Genomic DNA, 17,562 nt, shown 5'->3' on the forward strand with positions numbered 1-17,562 from the left:
CCTGGCCTGTGTTCTCACCTCAGTTGTTAGCATGACACCCAGAGTCTAAATGCAGTTTCAGGAAACTCCTACAAGTGAGTTCACGGTTAACAGGGTGGGTACGGTGTCTCGTGAGTGTAGTAGGAGGTGTGTCAGTCTCAGAAGTAGGCACAGAAGTGTAAAAAGCTTCCCTTAGCTGAAGAGAAACCAGAGTTAGAGTTTCTGAGTTCAAACCCAGAGCTTTAGGGTAGGGAACCTGTTGAGCTGTGCTGAGGTTGGTGGGCATCTTTTCTCTGTACCTGCAGAGTGGTGTAGTGTGTTCAGACTGCAAAGCTACCGGAGGCTAGTGCTGGTTTACTCCTGTCTCTGTGCTTCTACCTATGACATGTGCTTCTTCTTTAGGGTGTGCACAGTAGAAACTCTGAGATTGAAGAGCTGAAAGCCATCATCGAAAATTTGCAGGAAAATCAAGAACAATTGCAGAAGGATAAAGCGGAAGAAATTGAGCAGCTCCATGAAGTCATTGAGAAGCTGCAGAGTGAGCTGACCCTCATGGGGCCCAAGGTACACGAACTCAGTGATCACCAGGCTAGCAATCTCCACAATGAGCTGTCCTGCCTCCATGCAGAAGGCCAGCGTGGACAGGCACTACGAAACGAGCTGGAAGCTGCACAGGCAGCCAAGGAGGTCTTTGGCCAGCTTCTGGCAGACCAGGCCCATGGACACAGCCAAGCCCTGGAGGCGCTGCAACAGCGTCTACAAGATGCAGAGGAGGCTGCTGCAATACGCCTGGCTGAACTGGAACGCTGTGTGGCCCTCAGAGAGGCTGAGCTTGAAGACATGGCCTCTCGGATCCAAGAGTTTGAAGCTACCCTGAAGGCAAAGGAAGCAATCATTGTGCAGAGAGATTTAGAAATCGACACCATGAACAAGTGGAAAGTCAGCCATTCCCTTGAGCTGGAGAACATCCTTTTGGCTTTGACACAGTTCTGTCATGCTCTGGAACAGCAGACCTTTGCCACCCCAGATGAGCCTCCTGAGCTACAGCAGCTGCGAAGGCAGTGTGCTGGCCTCAGCCACCAGCTACAAGTGCTGCACCGGCGTTTCCTGAGGTGCCAGGTGGAGTTGGACCAGCAGCAGGCTCAGGTAGCATCTGTCGGCTGCTCATGCCCTTGTGCGGACGCACAGACTGAACATGGTGGTCAGTTGGAACAGGACGATGTCAGCATGGGGCTGGCCTTGGCACCCCACAGCTCAGCTCCACAGGTAGGCCTCGGTCATTGGGGGCTACAGCAGGTAGCCTTCTGTTTCTGAGGTGGAGGTGGGGGTGGGGTGCCCTGAGTCAGGCGGGGATGCTAGGTTGCCGTCCTCGTCCCCCAGTGCTTCAGTCTTTTGAATGACGACTCCTTTCTATTCTGGACACCGGGCTGCTGCCATTAGTGGCTCCTGACAGAGCAGAGGAGAGCCTGGAGTTTGGGCCCATCGGTTCCCCTAGTGAGTCATACTGGGGCCATCATTTTGTGAAGCTTTAAAATTGTTAGCACTTTAAGTCACTTAAGCTTTTTAAAGCAGTTCTTTTAAAGTTTTGGGTGCTGTGTATAGTGATACAGAGGTCTCTTGGTATTAATTTCATGGTTTTTTTTGTGCTCCAATCAAATGGTTCGTTTTTAATATTCCTACCCCATGAACACCATTTTAAGCTCATTTTATTTTGGAACAGAATGCCCTACCCAAGCCACCTTTTGTCTGTCTGTCTGTTGTCGTCTTCTTCTTCTTCTTCTTCTTCTTCTTCTTCTTCTTCTTCTTCTTCTTCTTCTTCTTCTTCTTCTCCTCTCTCTCTCTCTCTCTCTCTCTCTCTCTCTCTCTCTCTCTCTCTCTCACCTATCTATTTTTATAAAGATTTATTTATTACATATACACTGTTCTGTCCACATATATGCCTGCAGGCCAGAAGAGGGCACCAGATCTCATTACAGATGGTTGTGAGCCACCATGTCGGTGCTGGGAATTGAACTCAGGACCTCTGGAAGAGCAGCCAGTGCTCTTAACCTCTGAGCCTCTCTCTAGCCCTATTTATTATTTTTATTTTTTTTATTTATTTATTTATTTTCGAGACAGGGTTTCTCTGTGTAGCTTTACGCCTTTCCTGGAACTCGCTTTGGAGACCAGGCTGGCCTCGAACTCACAGAGATCCGCCTGGCTCTGCCTCCCGAGTGCTGGGATTAAAGGTGTGCGACACCACCGCCTGGCTATTATTTTTTTAAATGAACACTTCAACACACAGAGTGCTCAGGACACTGGTAGAAGGAACCAAGGCCAGTCCGAGGACCTTGGCTATTGCTCTGCCTATACCACTGACATCCTCTTTGTTCTTTTCTTTTCCTTTCTTCTTTCTTTGTTTCTTTCTCTTTCTCTCCTTTCTCTTTCTTTTCTTTCTTTCTTCCTTTCTTCTCTTTCTTCTTTCTTCCTTTCTTCCTTCCTTCCTTCCTTCCTTCCTTCCTTCCTTCCTTTCTTTCTCTCTTTTTTCTTTCTTTCTTCTTTCTTCCTTCCTTTCTTTCTTCCTTCCTTTCTTTCTTTCTTTTACTTTTTTAAGATTTACTTATTTTATACATGAGTGCTCTATATGCATGTATGCCTGTATGCCAGAAGAGGGCAACAGATCCCACTAGAGATGATTATGAGCCACCATGTGGTTGCTGGGAATTGAATTCAGGACCTCTGGAAGATCAGCCAGTGCTCTCAACTGCTGAGCCATCTCTTCAGCCTCTCAAGCTACCTTTTAAATGGTGGTGCATGCCTTTAGTCCCAGCACTGGGGAGGCAGAGGCAGGCAGATCTCCACATTCGAGGCCAGCCTGGTCTACAGAATGAGTTCCAGGATCACCAGGTCTACATTGAGAAGCCCTGTCTCAAAAAAACAAAAAACAAAAAAAGGAGAGAAAGAAAAAAAAAATGTTCCAGTTTGACTTTGAGTAGAACTTTCTGGATTAGCTGCCTGACTGCTTCCATCTGCCGGCTCGGCGCCCCCCCACCCACCCACCCCTCTACTCTGTGGCTCCTACCACAGACGTCCTCCTAGCTGAGCCCTCAGCCTGATGTGCCTGCTGCCCAGCTTTGGTAGTGAGCAGCAGCAGCAGCAGCATTTTGCCTTTGGTGCCTCCGCTGTTGCTGTGTGGCACTGGTGCTCGGGGTCTGAGGAACAGTCCCTGACTAACCCAGCCCGAGCTTAGGAAGCTCTCTGTGTTTCCTCTGGTCAAGGATGATCTACAGTCTGCCAAAGTCCTTGTGACACTAAAGGATGCCCGTCTCCCCAAGGCCGAAAGTGTGATGGCAGTGCTCGCCGTCTTCCAGAGGCGGCTGGAGGCAGAGATGCTTTTAGTGAAAAACGCAATGCACTTGAGCATGGAGGATGACAGCGAGGTGCTTGAAGGGACGCAGGTGCGTGGGCTTATTGGAGGTATTGGTGATTGCTGGCTTGGGGCAAGGTGCACTGGGCCTGCCTGCCCGCCCTCTGTTGGGCTAGGCTCAGCACATGGGGGTGCGTCACCACAGAGGGTTACTTAGCCGAAGTAAGAGTAATCCCATGGACTACATCCGTCTAGTGTGGAACCTCCTCTGAGTCCATACGTCCTATTAATGCTAATACTCCTTGTTCATTCTGAAGTCTCTTACAAGCTTTATTTAAAGACACACGTTTCCTGCAGTCTGGGCAGGTATGTTTTGTTCCTGTGAAGATCACATTGCCCCACCTTCATCCTTGAGATTTTTACCATGATCTATTTCCATTGTCCCTGCCAGTGTCTCTCCAACTTTGAAAGTCTTGAAATTTGATTTTGAGTCTTGTTCCTCCCCCTGCTTTCTTTTTTTTTTTTTTTTTTTTTTTTTTTAAGATTTACTTAATTTTATACATGAGTATGAAATATCTTTTTTACTCTATGAAAGGTCAGTTTCTACTTTGGGAAAGAAGGGTCCCTTGGGGGAACCTGGGATTGTTTCAGGGTTCAATGAGGAAGCAGGTGGCAGTGCTTGCCAGGCCCTGTGTGTCCAGCAGCCCTCGCCCCGGATCTGCCTTCAGGTAGAGGGGCTGCTCCCTGTCCTAGACATGTAGTGTATGTCACCATCAATCCCTCTCTTAGAACAAGGTCTTCCTGGTGAGTGGTACCCGAGGCCTACTCACGGATGCTTACAAAACAGGCCATGACTCCTTAGCCACTGGTAGGACTCAAGTGACTCCTAAAGCTGGTTGTTCTCATATGTGGCCCTGGAAACCTTGAAGACTGTGACGGTGCCTCTGACGGGAGTGCTGTGTACGTTGCTGGAAGCCGGAGCCCAGAACTCTTGACCACTCCTGCCTGTGTCCTAGAGCATGAAAGGTTTACAGGTCCACAGTTAGCTGGACCCAGGCTAAGAGCAGAACCTGGGCCTGGGCTGTGATTCTGAGAGATGTTTGTATCCGCCTCAAGAGTCCTGGGAACACTCAGGGAACACTGTGCAGAAGCTCTTACCAGCTTGCTACAGCAGACTCTCCCTGTGCTCTTACGGTGCCTCGTCTGTGTGACTGTAAGGTGGCTCAGCTCTGTGGCGCCACAGACAGTGCCAGGTGCGTGCTGACAAGGAAACTCCACGTTCAGTCCCTTTTCCTCCAGTCAAAATGAAAGAAAAAGAAAAAAAGGACAAGACCTGGAGTCCTTAGTAAATCATCACAGTCCTTGGTTATGATGCTTGTCTTTTAGGCAAAAACAAAACAAAAAACTTAAATTTTAATTCTGTTTTTCATGACATTAAATAAACTTGACATCTTAAGTGTCTGGAGGGTTCACCATGGATCCTACCCATAGGTGCTCATTGTCTGAAAATAGTTCAGAAACACCAGAGAAATAATGGTGTTGTAACTCGGTCGCTTCACTTTGCATATTCTCTTCACTCCTAGGCTAAGGAAAAGCAGCTGGAAGATGGTCAGCTGGGCAGTGCCAACCTCATAGTCCAGATGAAACAGCTGCAGGAGAAACTGAACCACTTGGTGCATTCCATGGCCTCCAGGGACACCAGCTTAGAAAATCCTAAGTTACATCAGCCACACCTGTCAGAAAATGGTTCAAGTAATAATTGTCATAATGATGAAGGAAGCAATGTATCACCTCCTGTTGATGAATTTAATACTGCTAGAACCACGTGGGATGTCATTGATGCTATTAAAAATCAGGACTTGTTGGCCCAAATTGAAATGCCAAGTTTTCCCACTCAAGAAACGTTAACACCACAAGGCGGACCTCTTTCTTCACAAATCAGTGTACACGGTGACTCCCTCGACACAGAGGAGGCTGAGCCCCAGAAGGACCCAGTGAGGGCCCTGGACCTGTCTTCCTGGAGCTCCCCTGAGGTCCTCCGGAAGGACTCAAGCCTCGAGCCCCAGCACAGCCTCCCTCTGACCCCCCGCACTGGTCCAGTGAGCCTGCACAGTGTGGACACCTCCTCCCAAGACTGGACAGACTCACTGCTGCTGGCCGATGCGTCAGGGCTGCTTTGTTACCCGGGCAAGTCAGCCACAGGACAGGCCCCGCTGTGGGGGCTGGCTCCTTCGGCTGAGAACCACCATGTGGAGAGGCCGGCTACGGTAGGTGTCTCCCCACACTCCTGTTGTAGCCTTTGTGGGTGGTCTGTTTTCGTAGCCATGCATCACAGCAAGTCTATTATTGGCTCATCTGGCTGTAGGTGCCTCATAGTTGCTGAGGAGCCTGGTTTTCCAGAAGAAACCAGTCCTACATCTGACTGTTTGTAGGGACATTTAGATCATTTTAGTCATATCTGAAACATGAGGGTTGTCATGCTCAGAAATTTACGGGGTGTGTCCTAACTCATGTTGATTCTGAGTAGCACAGTCATACACGTTCTGGTGTAATTTACAAAAGGACTCATTATCTGAAATGTTTTAGGTTTTGTGTGTATGCGTGAATGTGGAGCCCAGAGGTCAATGTCATGGTTTCCTCACCACATTTGCTTTCTACCTTATTTTGATACGGTGTCTCTCACCGAACCAGAACATTCTGTTTGGGCTAGACTGGCTGGCCAGCAAGCCGCAGGAACCTTCCTGTCTCTACTTCCAAATGCTGAGATTATAGATCTATTCCACCCTACCTGGGTTTTCATGTGGATGCTGGAGATGGGAACTCACACACACTACTCCAGAGCCGCAGCTCTAGATTTATTTGTTTATAGTAATATTCCAGGTGCTTAATGCATGGCTATACATGTGATACTGATTCATTTTAAGAACACTTCAATTTATTATTTTTTAGTTTGATTACATTTTTCCATTTTGAGGTATTTTTAGATGAAAATACTTTAGGGGGATACATGTTATCTAAGATACCCATATGCTATCATTTATGCTCAAATTTTAAGAATCTGGGGTATTTGCTAGTGGCTACTTATAAAAATTATTTTTTAAAGTTTTTTTAAATTACGTTTTATTTATTGTGTTTATGTGTGTGTGTTTATGTGTGGCACATAGAGGTCAGAGAACATCTTGTGAGAAATGTTTTCTCTTTTTACCATGTGGGCCCACGGTTCACACTCAGGCTGCAAGTGTGACCTTTACTCACTGAGCCAATTCTTCATCCCTTAAAAACGTCCCAGTGCTGATTGAGTTGCTGGCAGCACGTGTTCCAGCATGTCCAACATGTTTGCATGTTTTGAATGTTTTGAGCTGGGTTCTCTGGGAAGCTGGCTCTTTGTGTTCTGACTTTAGGACGTTTCCATCTGTTGTTATTTACTGTTTTGTGACCATCTAAAAATCTGCCTTTCTGAATAGGAGAAGGATGTCGAAGACTTTATCGTAACATCTTTTGATTCTCAAGAATTGTTAACATCCTCTCATGAATCAGCAAGAAGTGATGGGAGTGGAAAAAGTGAGTCAGTCGTCTTTTTCTTTTCTTATTGTGCGTACGTGTGTGTAAGGAGCTGAGATAACCCTGAGGTTCAAGTTTAAGTCACAGACAACATATCAAATGTGCAAAATAAGGTTTTCTTCCTCCTCTTCCTCTGTTGTGTTTTATGAAAGTTGTTTAGTGCCTTTGCCTGGTGCGCATAGGTGTTTTATGTGGTGTGAGTGCTGTAACTGTAGTTGGAAATGGATGTTGTGGCTTCAGCTCCTGACCCTATGTGCTCCTAGACCATGGCCCAAACAGTGCTCTGATGCTGACTTTGGGCTCAGAAGGAGCCGAGACTCCCACCACCGATCTTGCGGCTGCTGCTGCTCTTCCTTTCTCTAGAAGGTTCGTCCAGTCACCAGGAGCAATGAAGGAGAAGGAAATCCACGCAAAGCACATGAAGGTAAGGTCCAAGAGCTGCTGTCCCAGAGCATTGTCAGCCCACGGCGAGATGGAAAACCTGCCCTTCCTAGGCTAGCCTACACCTATACCTATCCAGGTCAGCCTTAGCCCACTGGTGGGCACACTCAGCCTGAGGCACCACAGTACCAGGAGTCCCACCTGAAGGCCATCTTCTGTGGGCCTATGCCAGTCCCACAGGTGGTGGTGTCCCCCGAAGTAGGGGCCTTGGAGCGTCTTACTTTTAGGGTCTAAGAACTGGCTTGTCCTTGTGTCTGTACTCTGGGGAAGAGTACTATTTTCTTTAGAGAGAGATGCTGCTTGCTACCATTGAACAGGTTTGCCATTTGGGTCAACATGGCTAGGTCAGTAAGTGGTATCATGCTAGTACGGTGTCGTAGTCAAATAATAGTATCCCAAAACAATGGTTTTGTTTTTGTTTTTTGTAACATGGTCTCTGCGTAGTCTAGTCTGGCCTCTAACTTAACCTGTCTAATGCTGAGATTGTACATTGAGCCATCACACTTAACTGATTCAATTGTTTCTGTGATGGTGTTTTGCATGCCAGAAGAGGGCATCATGTCCTATTCTAGACGACTGTAAGCTGCCTGCATGTTGTTTGTACGCCACCTGTGTGCCTCTTGTCCATGGTGGCCAAAAGAGGGTGTCAGACCCCCCTGGGGTTAAAGTTGCAGAGGGTTGTGAGGTGCCCTGTGGGTCCTGGGAATTGAACCCGTGTCTTCCAGTAGATCAACCAGCACTCGCAACGGCTGAGCCAGCTCTCTAGTCTCACCAGTAAATGCCACCAGTTTAATGTTATTAAGAATTCTGGAATTATATTATAATAAAACAATTGCTTTCAGAATGGAAACCAAGGGACTGGGGGCATTATTCAGAAATTCCACAGTGGCAGGAGGGTCTGAAGGTGACCCTCACACTCACTTAAACCAGGGCAGGGCACCATTTTCCTGTCATCTCAGCAGTGGGTAGTCAGTGATAGGAGGTCCCTGGGGTTCGCAGGCCAGCCAGTGTAGCTGACATTCCTGCTGAGCTCCAGGTTCCGGGAGAGGTTCAGAGGTTCTGTTCTGAATTGTAAGGGGAGGAGTGATTGAGAACACACTTGACATCAACCTCTGGTCTCTATACACACATGTGTGGGACGGACACACACACACACACACACACACACACACACACACACACACACACACACGGAAATTGGAATAACTGATCTGTGTTCTATTTCTTTGTGAGAGTTTTTTAGTGTTTTCTGTTTAAGCAACCTAACAATAAAATAATTTTTTAACTTAGGTTCACGAGTTGAGGTGGTGGTGGTTCCGTGTGTGGATGACGGGTTTGGGCTGACATGTCCCCTCTTCTCAATGTGTATCTCCTGCTGTAGGCTTTGCTGCAGTTGGTGTTTGATGAGAGCCATCAGATATTGGCCTTGTCAGAGAGCCAGGACCTCCCGAATTCGCTGAGCAAGGGTGAACCACATGACCCCCTGGACGGCCTTCCAAGGGACAGGCAAGCCCTTCTGGAGGTGACAGCTAACAGAGGAGAGAAGGTAGGGAATTGCTGGTTCAGAAGTGAGAAGTCTAGCGGCAGAACTACATACAGGCCTCGGACCTGCTCAGAGCGTGGTTGTGCCGCATGTCTTTGATCAGCTACCTGCTCCTGGCCATAGCCCCAGGAAGCACAAAATAACCCAACAGGGCAGCTCCATGTAGCTCTGGGCCTTTCCAGACCAGGGCCCCGCAGGTACAGCAGCAGGAAGACAAGGAAAGAGGGCCCGTTACGTGAGTCATGTGTCTGTAGCTGTGATCAAGTACAGTAAGCAAGGCATGCTCCAGAGGAAGGTTCCAGAGGGATAAGAGTCCTTTATGGAGGGGAAGCAGCAGGGGGTGGCAGGAGCAGGCAACTGAGAGCTCAGGTCTCAACCACAGGCATGGAGCAGGAAGTAAACTGTAGGTGGGTAAAGCTTTTTACTCAAAGCCTGTCCCCAGCAAGGCCGCCACACCTCCTGCACCTCCCCAAACAACGCCACATTCAAACCACTCCACCCAGGTTTTGCTCTATCTCACTTCACTACTTCTGCCAGTATTCAAAACAAGACAAAAAAAAACCCATTTATTATGTGGGGAGGGGTGCCACATCATCTGTGTGGAGGTCAGAGTGTATGTGGGAGTCGATTTTCTCCTTCTCCCGTGTGTTTCCTGAGGATTGAACTTACGTCATCAGGACTGGCCACAAGAGCCTTTGCCTGGGGAGCCATCTTGCTTGCCCCCAATTATCAGTATTTTTTAAATTAATTTATTTTGCACGCATGAGTATTTTGTCTGCATGTATGTCAGTACACTGCATGTGTGCCTCCTGCCCACAGAGGCCAGAAAAGGTGTTGGATCCAGTAGTGCTGGAGTTAGACAGTTAGGAGCTGCCGTGTGAGTCCTGTGGAAGAGCGTCCGCTGCACTTTACTGCCGAGCCATCCCTCCAGTCACCAACACCAGTGTTAAGATTTCATTGTTATTATTTGGGAATTTTATACGTTTTGATCATTTTCACCCCATCCCAACTCTTTTTGAGATTCAGCCTACCTTTCTTTCCTACATACCCAACTGTGTGTGTGTGTGTGTGTTTATCCTTCAAGACAAATTTTCTCCGCCTAAATATTCTTGGGTGTATGGTTGTTTTAGTTAGGGTTTCTATTCCTGTGAAGAGAGATCATGACCACAGAAACTCTTGTAAAGGAAAACACTTATTTGGGGCTGGCTCACCGCTTCAGAGGTTCAGTCCATCATTGTCATGGTGGGAAGTTGGTGACCCACAGGCAGGCATGGTGCTGGAGAAGGAGCCTAGGATTCTACATCTAGACCAGCAGGCAGGAAGAGAAAGAGCCACTGGGTCTGACTTGGACATTTGGAACCTCATAGCCAAGCCCCCACATCCTTCCTCACCAAGGCCACGCCTACTCCAACAGGGCCGAATACCCTAATCCTTTCAAGTAACGCCACTCCCTAAGAGGTCTCTGGGGACCCTTTTCATTCAGAGACCACAGTGGTCTCCCCTGGTGAGTTGTCAGCTTACCAGGGGCTGTGCTTTTAGAGATCTGGTGTCTGGATTTTGGGGAAAGCGTTGCCTCTCACACCCTGAGTTATGCTGGGCAGTCTGGTTTCTGCTACTCTCCATCTACTCAGCTGCCATGGTAAACATGGTCAGTTTTTAGCACTTGCTGTGCACACTGGTGAGAGCACAGGGACTGTGTGTGTGGCGGGATGAGAGTTTAAAGCAGGCGCCTTGCATGTGGGCAAGCCTCTGCCACGGAGCCTGCACCCCAGCCCAGCACTGAGTCTCTTGTTTCTCATTGACAGGAGTCTTCGGAAGCACAACTTCCGAGGAATGAGGAGCTTTTGCGGGCCATACAAGAAGTGTTTGCCAGGGAGCAGGAGAATGCTGAGCTGCAGCCGAGAGCCTATGACTTAGGCCTAGGGGATTATAACGCCCTATTTAAGAAGCTGGAGAGGGTTGTTCAAGAGCAGGTGAGCAGCAGCCTTGAATCTAGGCTTTGAATAACTGCAGCACAGATCTTAAAAGGTCATATTAATCAAAAACAAACCTGGAGCCAGGTATTGGGGTGAACGCTGAAAGATCAAGAAACAGAACAAGCCACAACTAACCTTACCTTGCCAACTTCTCAGCCTGTCTTGTTTTCTCAAACTGGAAGCCTCTAAGTCCTTACCCGAATGGATCTCAGCTGAACTGCTGCTCAAAAGCCCAAAAGCTTAAAAAGCCTCAAGTTCCTGGTCCTCCCACCTTATATACCTTTCTGCTTCCTGCCATCACTTCTGGGATTAGAAGCGTGTGTCTTTCCCAAGCAAAGACACGAAATCTCAGGTGCTGGGATTAAAGATGTGTGCCACCTCACCTGGTTCTGTTCCTAGTGTGGCCTTGAACTCACAGAAATCCAAACAATCTCTGCCTTCCAAGTGATAGGATTAAAGGTGTGTGTGCCACCATTTTCTGACCTCTATGTCTGTCTAGTGGCTGCTCTGTTCTCTGACCTTCAGATAAGTTTATTAGGATACACAATATATCAATATATCAATATATCAATATATTGTATATCCTAATAAATATATATCAATATATCAACCACAATTGACCACCTTCTGGAGGGTATAAGGCGGCAGGGGAGGTGCCCAAATTTTTCTTTAAAAAATTTTGGTTTACATGTTTTTCTAAACTTTGGAATGTGGTGACCACTGGCTGAGGAAACAAACCCTGTGTAATATGCTTTCACGTGTAAGTGTGGTTCTTGACAAAATCTCAATAGTTTTACCAATAAAGACTTGGGAGCCTGATGCTGGGGTGAAATCCTGCTAGCTCAGGTGGGGAAAGCACCTTCCTCTTCCCCAACATCCCAGGAAAAGACTCCTCCAACTCAGTGTCCGTCCTCCTGACTCCCTCTTACTCGCTATTGCCTTTTCCTTCTTCACTTCCTGTCAACTGGTTGTTTGCTCCACCTCTTGACCTGTGGTTGATCCTCTTTACAATATTCAAGCAGAAAATTCTTGGATTCAAAAGTGTGTGCTGGGGCTGGGCCACACCATAGCTAGAAGGAGGTTTTTCCAATAAATAACACAATTTCAGAGTTCACAGTATGATCAAATATCCTGTAACAGTTGGCACTAATGTGCTTGGTGGATTTTTCCCTTGGTCTTTCTCCCCTGGACATAACTGACCATAAAATAATAATAATAATAATAATAATAATAATAATAATAATAATAATAATAATAAAAAAAAATAAAAATAAAACAGGCTCTCTGGGCTCGCCTGCATTGCTAAGCACGCTGCTCATGGGCCAGAGGACATTAGCATGGTAAGACTCTAGACATCCTGTTTGTGTCACTGCCTCCAGATGAGAAGTCTAGACTTGAAGTTGAGGTGCTGATGCAGCACTACACTGGGTCCAGGATGGTCAGGAAAGGGGCTTGGCGGTGAGGCCCCGGGCCACTGTGCACCTGTTACACCCTTACATGGTCGTCAGATTTGTTAACAACAGCGCTGGAAGCTTGGGTTTGAAAGGATGGAGCCATGCAGGATGAGACGTGCCTGGCTTCCTCCTAGCCTGGGTGTTTGTCATCTGGCATTTGCACCTCATCTGTTCTTCCCCATGGTCTAGGGAGACCTGCAGAAGGTCCAGGGAGAACTCTGTCTGCCGGACAGGAGCAGCCTGCTGTCTGAGATTCAGGCTCTGCGCGCTCAGCTCCGCATGACACACCTGCAGAACCAAGAGAAGCTGCAGCAGTTGTGTGCAGCACTGACGAGCACAGAGGCCCGTGGGAGCCAGCGGGAGCACCAGCTACGAAGACAAGGTGGGGGCCGCTGTCACTTCGTGCAGCTCACCCTCACCTGCCCTTCCACTCTACTCAGGGATGCTTTAGGCAAGGGGGATTGCCAGGCCCTCAGACGCAAAGGCCCAGTGGCCCTGAGTGGGTGCAAGTGTTTGAGACTTGAGATCTCTCAGTGGAATTCCGATCTTGGTGTATGTAGGTTTTCACAATTAATAGATGTTGTTAAGGAATTTTTTATAGACAGCATCTGTGAACAAACGAAACATCTCCTCTCTAGCCATTGTATTGCTCAGGCCTTAGCCTGACAACCTTCCTGACTTTCAATTGTTTACCCTTTTGTGTGGGTCAGTATCTCTGATTTTGTTTGGCTTCTTTCAAGTAATCATCCTGGTGCTGGGTCGTGTGCATGTGCATGTCTGGGCTGTACTCAATGTTTTGTCTGTTTACATGCGTCCTGGTCTGCAGTCTTGGACTCCTTTGATTCTCGTGTTGACAAAGCACTGGCCTTGTAAGAACCTGTGTTCCCTTCTGTGTTTCAGAGGACTCTGCAGAACCAGGCTAGTTTCTTCCTGAGTTCTGGGAGAATTTTACAGTGAAGCCATGTGGGCCTCGACTTGTCTCTGTTGTAGGTGTGTGTGTGAGGTTGGCTGGTGCTGTAGGTCTCAGGGACATGTCCTGACCAGGAGATTAGTACCTAAGGAAAAAATGGGCTCAGAAGACAAAGGCATGTGTCTCTGAGTGGCTCTGGCTCCCTTAGACACAGTGGCTTCCAGTTCACAGAAATACCATTTCTCCCTCCCAGGAACCCATCTCCACCATATCACCATCATGTAGAGTTTAACTTGGTTCCTGTGGTGCATTATGGACTTCTGGCTAATGCTGACTAATGTTTTCTAATGTTTTCATCTTTCTCAGTTGAACTATTGGCATACAAAGTTGAGCAGGAAAAGTGCATAGCCCATGACTTACAGAAAACCTTGAACCAAGAACAAGAGAAGGCGAGTGATGTCCGCAAGCTCCTGATGGTGGAACAGAGTGCAGTACAGGATCTGAAATCGGAGCTGCATGCGTGCAAGCAGGAAAACACAAGGCTGTTGGAGTCCCTGGACCAGGTGCAGCAGGAGGTCCTGCGGCTCAGGTATGGCCATGTGGTGTGACTGGGTAGAAGTCACACAGTGGAACTTCGTCTGCTTCGGCTGGCCGGTGCTGTGGGAGCTGTGGGGTTTAGATGCGAGACTAAGGAGAGGGGTCCCTGCCAGAACGTTCCCCTTACACAGGGCTGGTTGCTACCCGTTGTTTTCCTTCCAGAGCCATGCTGGACGGGAAGGAGAATGAGCTGAAGGTTGTACTCGAGGAGCTGGAGTGTGAGCGAGGAAAGGAGCGAGCCCTGCAGGCTCAGCAGGAGGAGCAGCAGCTGCGGCACCTGCAGAGGGAGGGCCAGAGCTCCAGGGCCCTGGAGGTGACTGCTTCCTGACCGGCTTTATGGCGCCACAGCTGACAGGAATTTAAGACAAAATAAGGCTGTATTGTTATTTATTTATTTTTGGTTTTTCAAGACAGAGTTTCTCTGTGTAGTTTTGGTATCTGTCCTGGATCTCGCTCTGTAGACCAGGCTGGCCTCGAACTCACAGAGATCCGCCTGCCTCTGCCTCCCGAGTGCTGGGATTAAAGGCGTGTGCCACCACTGCCCTTGATATTTATTTATTTATTTTTGAGATTATGATAAAATTTATGTCATTTCCCTGTTCCCTTCCATTGAAACCCTCCCATATAGCCCAGTTTTCTCTCTTTCAAATCCGTGGTCTCAATTCAATCTGTTCAGTCTGTGTACTGTTACTTGTATGGATGTTTTTAGGGCTGGCCATTTGGTATTGGAAAACCAGTTAAGTTCCATGGGGAAAGCTTTTTCCGCCTCTCGGCATTCCTTAGTTGCCTGTCGTTCTTTATGTAGGGTTGGGGCCTCAGGGTCTTTCCCTATCTATCCACTTTGGCACATCTGTTGTTGTCCTTGCTCAGCTCACGTTCAGGTAATCATGTTGGTGAGACTTCTTCAGTCATGCTGATAGCTTCTGAGATTGCTCAGAGACACCGTCTCACAGTAAACTCTGATCTCTGGCTCTTACAATCTTTCTGCCCCCTCTTACCCGATGTTTCCTGAGCCTTAGATGTGGGAGTTGTTTTATAGACGTATCCATTGGGACTGGATTCCACAGCTCTGCATTGTGATTGTTTTCTGCAATGGTCTCCATCCGTTGAAATGGAAGTTTCCTTGAGAGGTGAAGGCTACACTTACCTGTGGGTAGAAGGACATATTTAGAGCATAGTTGAGGGTTATGCTGATAAATAAAGTAGTGCGTATAGATTCTCCTCCAAGATCCATGACTTCACCAGTCCTGGGTTATTGGCTCGGTTTCCAGTACCAGGCATGATTTCCCTTTGTGAGTGGGTCTAAGTCCAATTAGAAGAAAGCTTTTGGTGCCAATGCTGCACCCTTGGAGTTAGTGTGCCAGACTGGTTATCATTGTGCTTCATAGTCACCATAGCTGGCTAGGGCTGTCTGTTGCTTCCCTCCTTTGGAGGCTGGCATGGTACCTTCTGAATGGTGAAGCCAGTCCTCGAGGAGGAGACATTCAGGTCAGTTCCAGTCAGTGGCCTCTGGGCCATGTGTCTGCAGTGCATGGTGTTTTAGCAATAGGAACTTACCTTTGTCCCTTTAGGGACAACCAAGGGCTATAGCAATAGCCTGTAATGTTTGGGAGTCTCTTGGACAACCCTGACTGTCTTAGTTAGGGTTACTATTGCTGTGGTGAAACACCATGACCAAAAAGCAACTTGGGGGAGGAAATGGTTTGTTTGGCGTACACATCCATATTCATCTTCGAAGGAAGCCATAGCAGAAACTCAAAGCCATGGCAGGCACCTGGAGGTAGGAGGTAGAGGCCATGGAGGATTGCTTCTGTTAGCTTGCTTCTCATGGCTTGCTCAGCCTGCTTTCTTATAGCACCTGGGACCATTAGCCCGGGGTGACACCACCCACAGTGGTCTGGACCCTCCCACATCAATCACTAATTAAGAAAATGCCCTATGGGCTTGTCTACAGGCCTAATCTTAAGGAAGCATTTTCCCAGTTGAGATTCCCTCCTCTCTCAGATGGCTTTAGCTTGTGTCAAGTTGACATAAGCTAGCTAGCACTCTGACCAACAACTCAAAAAAGGGCTTGTCATGCCTGGTGTTGGGTTTTTTGTGAGCTAGTCATTGGCTATTGAAGGGAGTATTGTCAACCCAAGTGAGAAAATTTTGTTTAAACTGTCTATGGATATTTACATACAGACGTACATGTATAAGAGGTTTTTCATTTGTTTCTTTGGGTTTTTTGGTAGATAGTAGTTTGATTCCTTATAACTTTCTAGACATCCTTTCTGTGTTTCACCTTCCTTCTGTACTTTCTCCCTTCCCCTTCATAATTAGAGCCGCCCCCCCCCATTTCCCTGTCAGATCCTTATAGCATCCTGTTCCACTCTCCCCCTTCACCCCCCAGCGTGATCCCCTTTCCTTTGCTGGTTTCTGAAGTTACTCCTGGGTGTGTGCTCACCTCTGGCTATTTGGAGCTAGGAGTTTCAGATGAAAAAGAACCTGTGAGTTGTGGTTCTTGTTACTTCAATATGTATGGTCTTTTCTGGGTCCATCTATACCTACAAAGTGGATTTCATCCTTCTTTACAGCTGCATAGTATTTCATAGTGTAGCTGTACCACATTTTCATTATCTGTTAGTCAATTGAAGGACATTTAGGTTGTTCCCATTTCCTGGCTATTGTTAATATAGCAGCCGTGAATGTGCCTGAACAGTATATGTGGAGTGGGATGTTGAGTCCTGTGGGCATATGTCACAGAGTGGGGTAGCTGGGTCATGTGCTAGGATTATTTTTAGCCTTTTGAGACTTTGCCACACTGTTTTTCATAGTGGCTGGACCAGTTTTCAAGTTGAGTTTATTGGGTTTTCCAATTCCATCTTTATTTCGGCCTGGGTCCTCTTCAGTGTTTGTGTCCCCTCATTGAATTCCTTTCTCAAGTCCTGGATTGTCTACATTCCCACCAGCCTTAGGTTTGTGTTTTCCTGGGTGTCGCTCAGGCATTTCTTCTCAAGTTCTTCTTCATTTCACTGAATTGTGTCTTCTCTAAACTCTTGGAATTCTTTTAAGAAGTTAATGCTTGTCTTTTAAAGTCTGTGTTCTGGGGTTCATCCAGATAATTCTCATCTCTCCATTTCTGGTGGGTTTGGAGAGGAGGTGTTGGCCTGATCTTTCATGTTGTTATTGCTATGATGAGATCTGGGCCTGTGGACTTGTCAGCTCTAAGTCTGATGTGGACAAAGCAGGTTGGGGCAGAAGGGAGGACATGTGAGCACTGGGCCTAGAGGTCGGAGATGGCTTGAGTGAAGTAGAGTCGGACTGGGCTGGTGTACAGGATGTGCCTCCTGGTCTAACCTTGGAGTGTGGGGTAGATCTAGCTGGGTAGAAAGGTTGGATGTGGTATGGAAGGGGTTTGGGAATGGGGCCCTATCAGAAGCCTAGAGGTTGGTGACCATGCAGGGTAGTCAGACTAGTTCAGGGCGTTGTAGGTGGGACCTGGGGTATCCCTGGCAGGCTGGAGAGAAATAGTTTGTAGAGAGGTTGAAAGAGACTCGCTGGGCTAGACCCTAGAGAAGGATGTGTGAGACCTTCCTGGTGGAGAGGAGGCGGTGTAGAAGGGACCTCTGGGTGGTGGCAGATAAGGCAGCTCCTGGTAGAATCCTAGAAATAGCTTGCTGCTCAGGCAGGGGTGGCCAGATTAGGCCAGGACACTGGAAGTAGGACCAAGGCTGTATTTTAAGTAAAAAGCACCTGGAAGTGGCAGAGGTGGA

At 47.7% G+C, this 17,562-nt stretch overlaps 1 protein-coding gene across 10 annotated transcripts in view; it reads left to right on the top strand.

The window, feature by feature from the left end:
* Positions 1 to 17,562, top strand: part of Pcnt (pericentrin) — a 107,257-nt gene that overhangs the window by 63,837 nt on the left and 25,858 nt on the right. For 7 of the 10 annotated variants that reach the window (XM_028874268.2, XM_037199869.1, XM_028874275.2 and 4 more), the window contains 10 exons: positions 382 to 1,245; positions 3,237 to 3,416; positions 4,909 to 5,592; positions 6,790 to 6,886; positions 7,150 to 7,310; positions 8,709 to 8,873; positions 10,676 to 10,843; positions 12,490 to 12,682; positions 13,577 to 13,799; positions 13,970 to 14,120. In XM_028874268.2, coding sequence (XP_028730101.1) covers positions 382 to 1,245; positions 3,237 to 3,416; positions 4,909 to 5,592; positions 6,790 to 6,886; positions 7,150 to 7,310; positions 8,709 to 8,873; positions 10,676 to 10,843; positions 12,490 to 12,682; positions 13,577 to 13,799; positions 13,970 to 14,120 — 2,886 coding nt within the window. The remainder of the gene's footprint in view (positions 1 to 381; positions 1,246 to 3,236; positions 3,417 to 4,908; positions 5,593 to 6,789; positions 6,887 to 7,149; positions 7,311 to 8,708; positions 8,874 to 10,675; positions 10,844 to 12,489; positions 12,683 to 13,576; positions 13,800 to 13,969; positions 14,121 to 17,562) is intronic. The other 3 variants (XM_028874273.2, XM_028874274.2, XM_028874276.2) reach the window with 1 other exon arrangement.

This window comes from Peromyscus leucopus, chromosome 16_21 (genome assembly GCF_004664715.2).
Source record: "Peromyscus leucopus breed LL Stock chromosome 16_21, UCI_PerLeu_2.1, whole genome shotgun sequence".
NCBI classification, from domain to species: Eukaryota; Metazoa; Chordata; class Mammalia; order Rodentia; family Cricetidae; genus Peromyscus; species Peromyscus leucopus.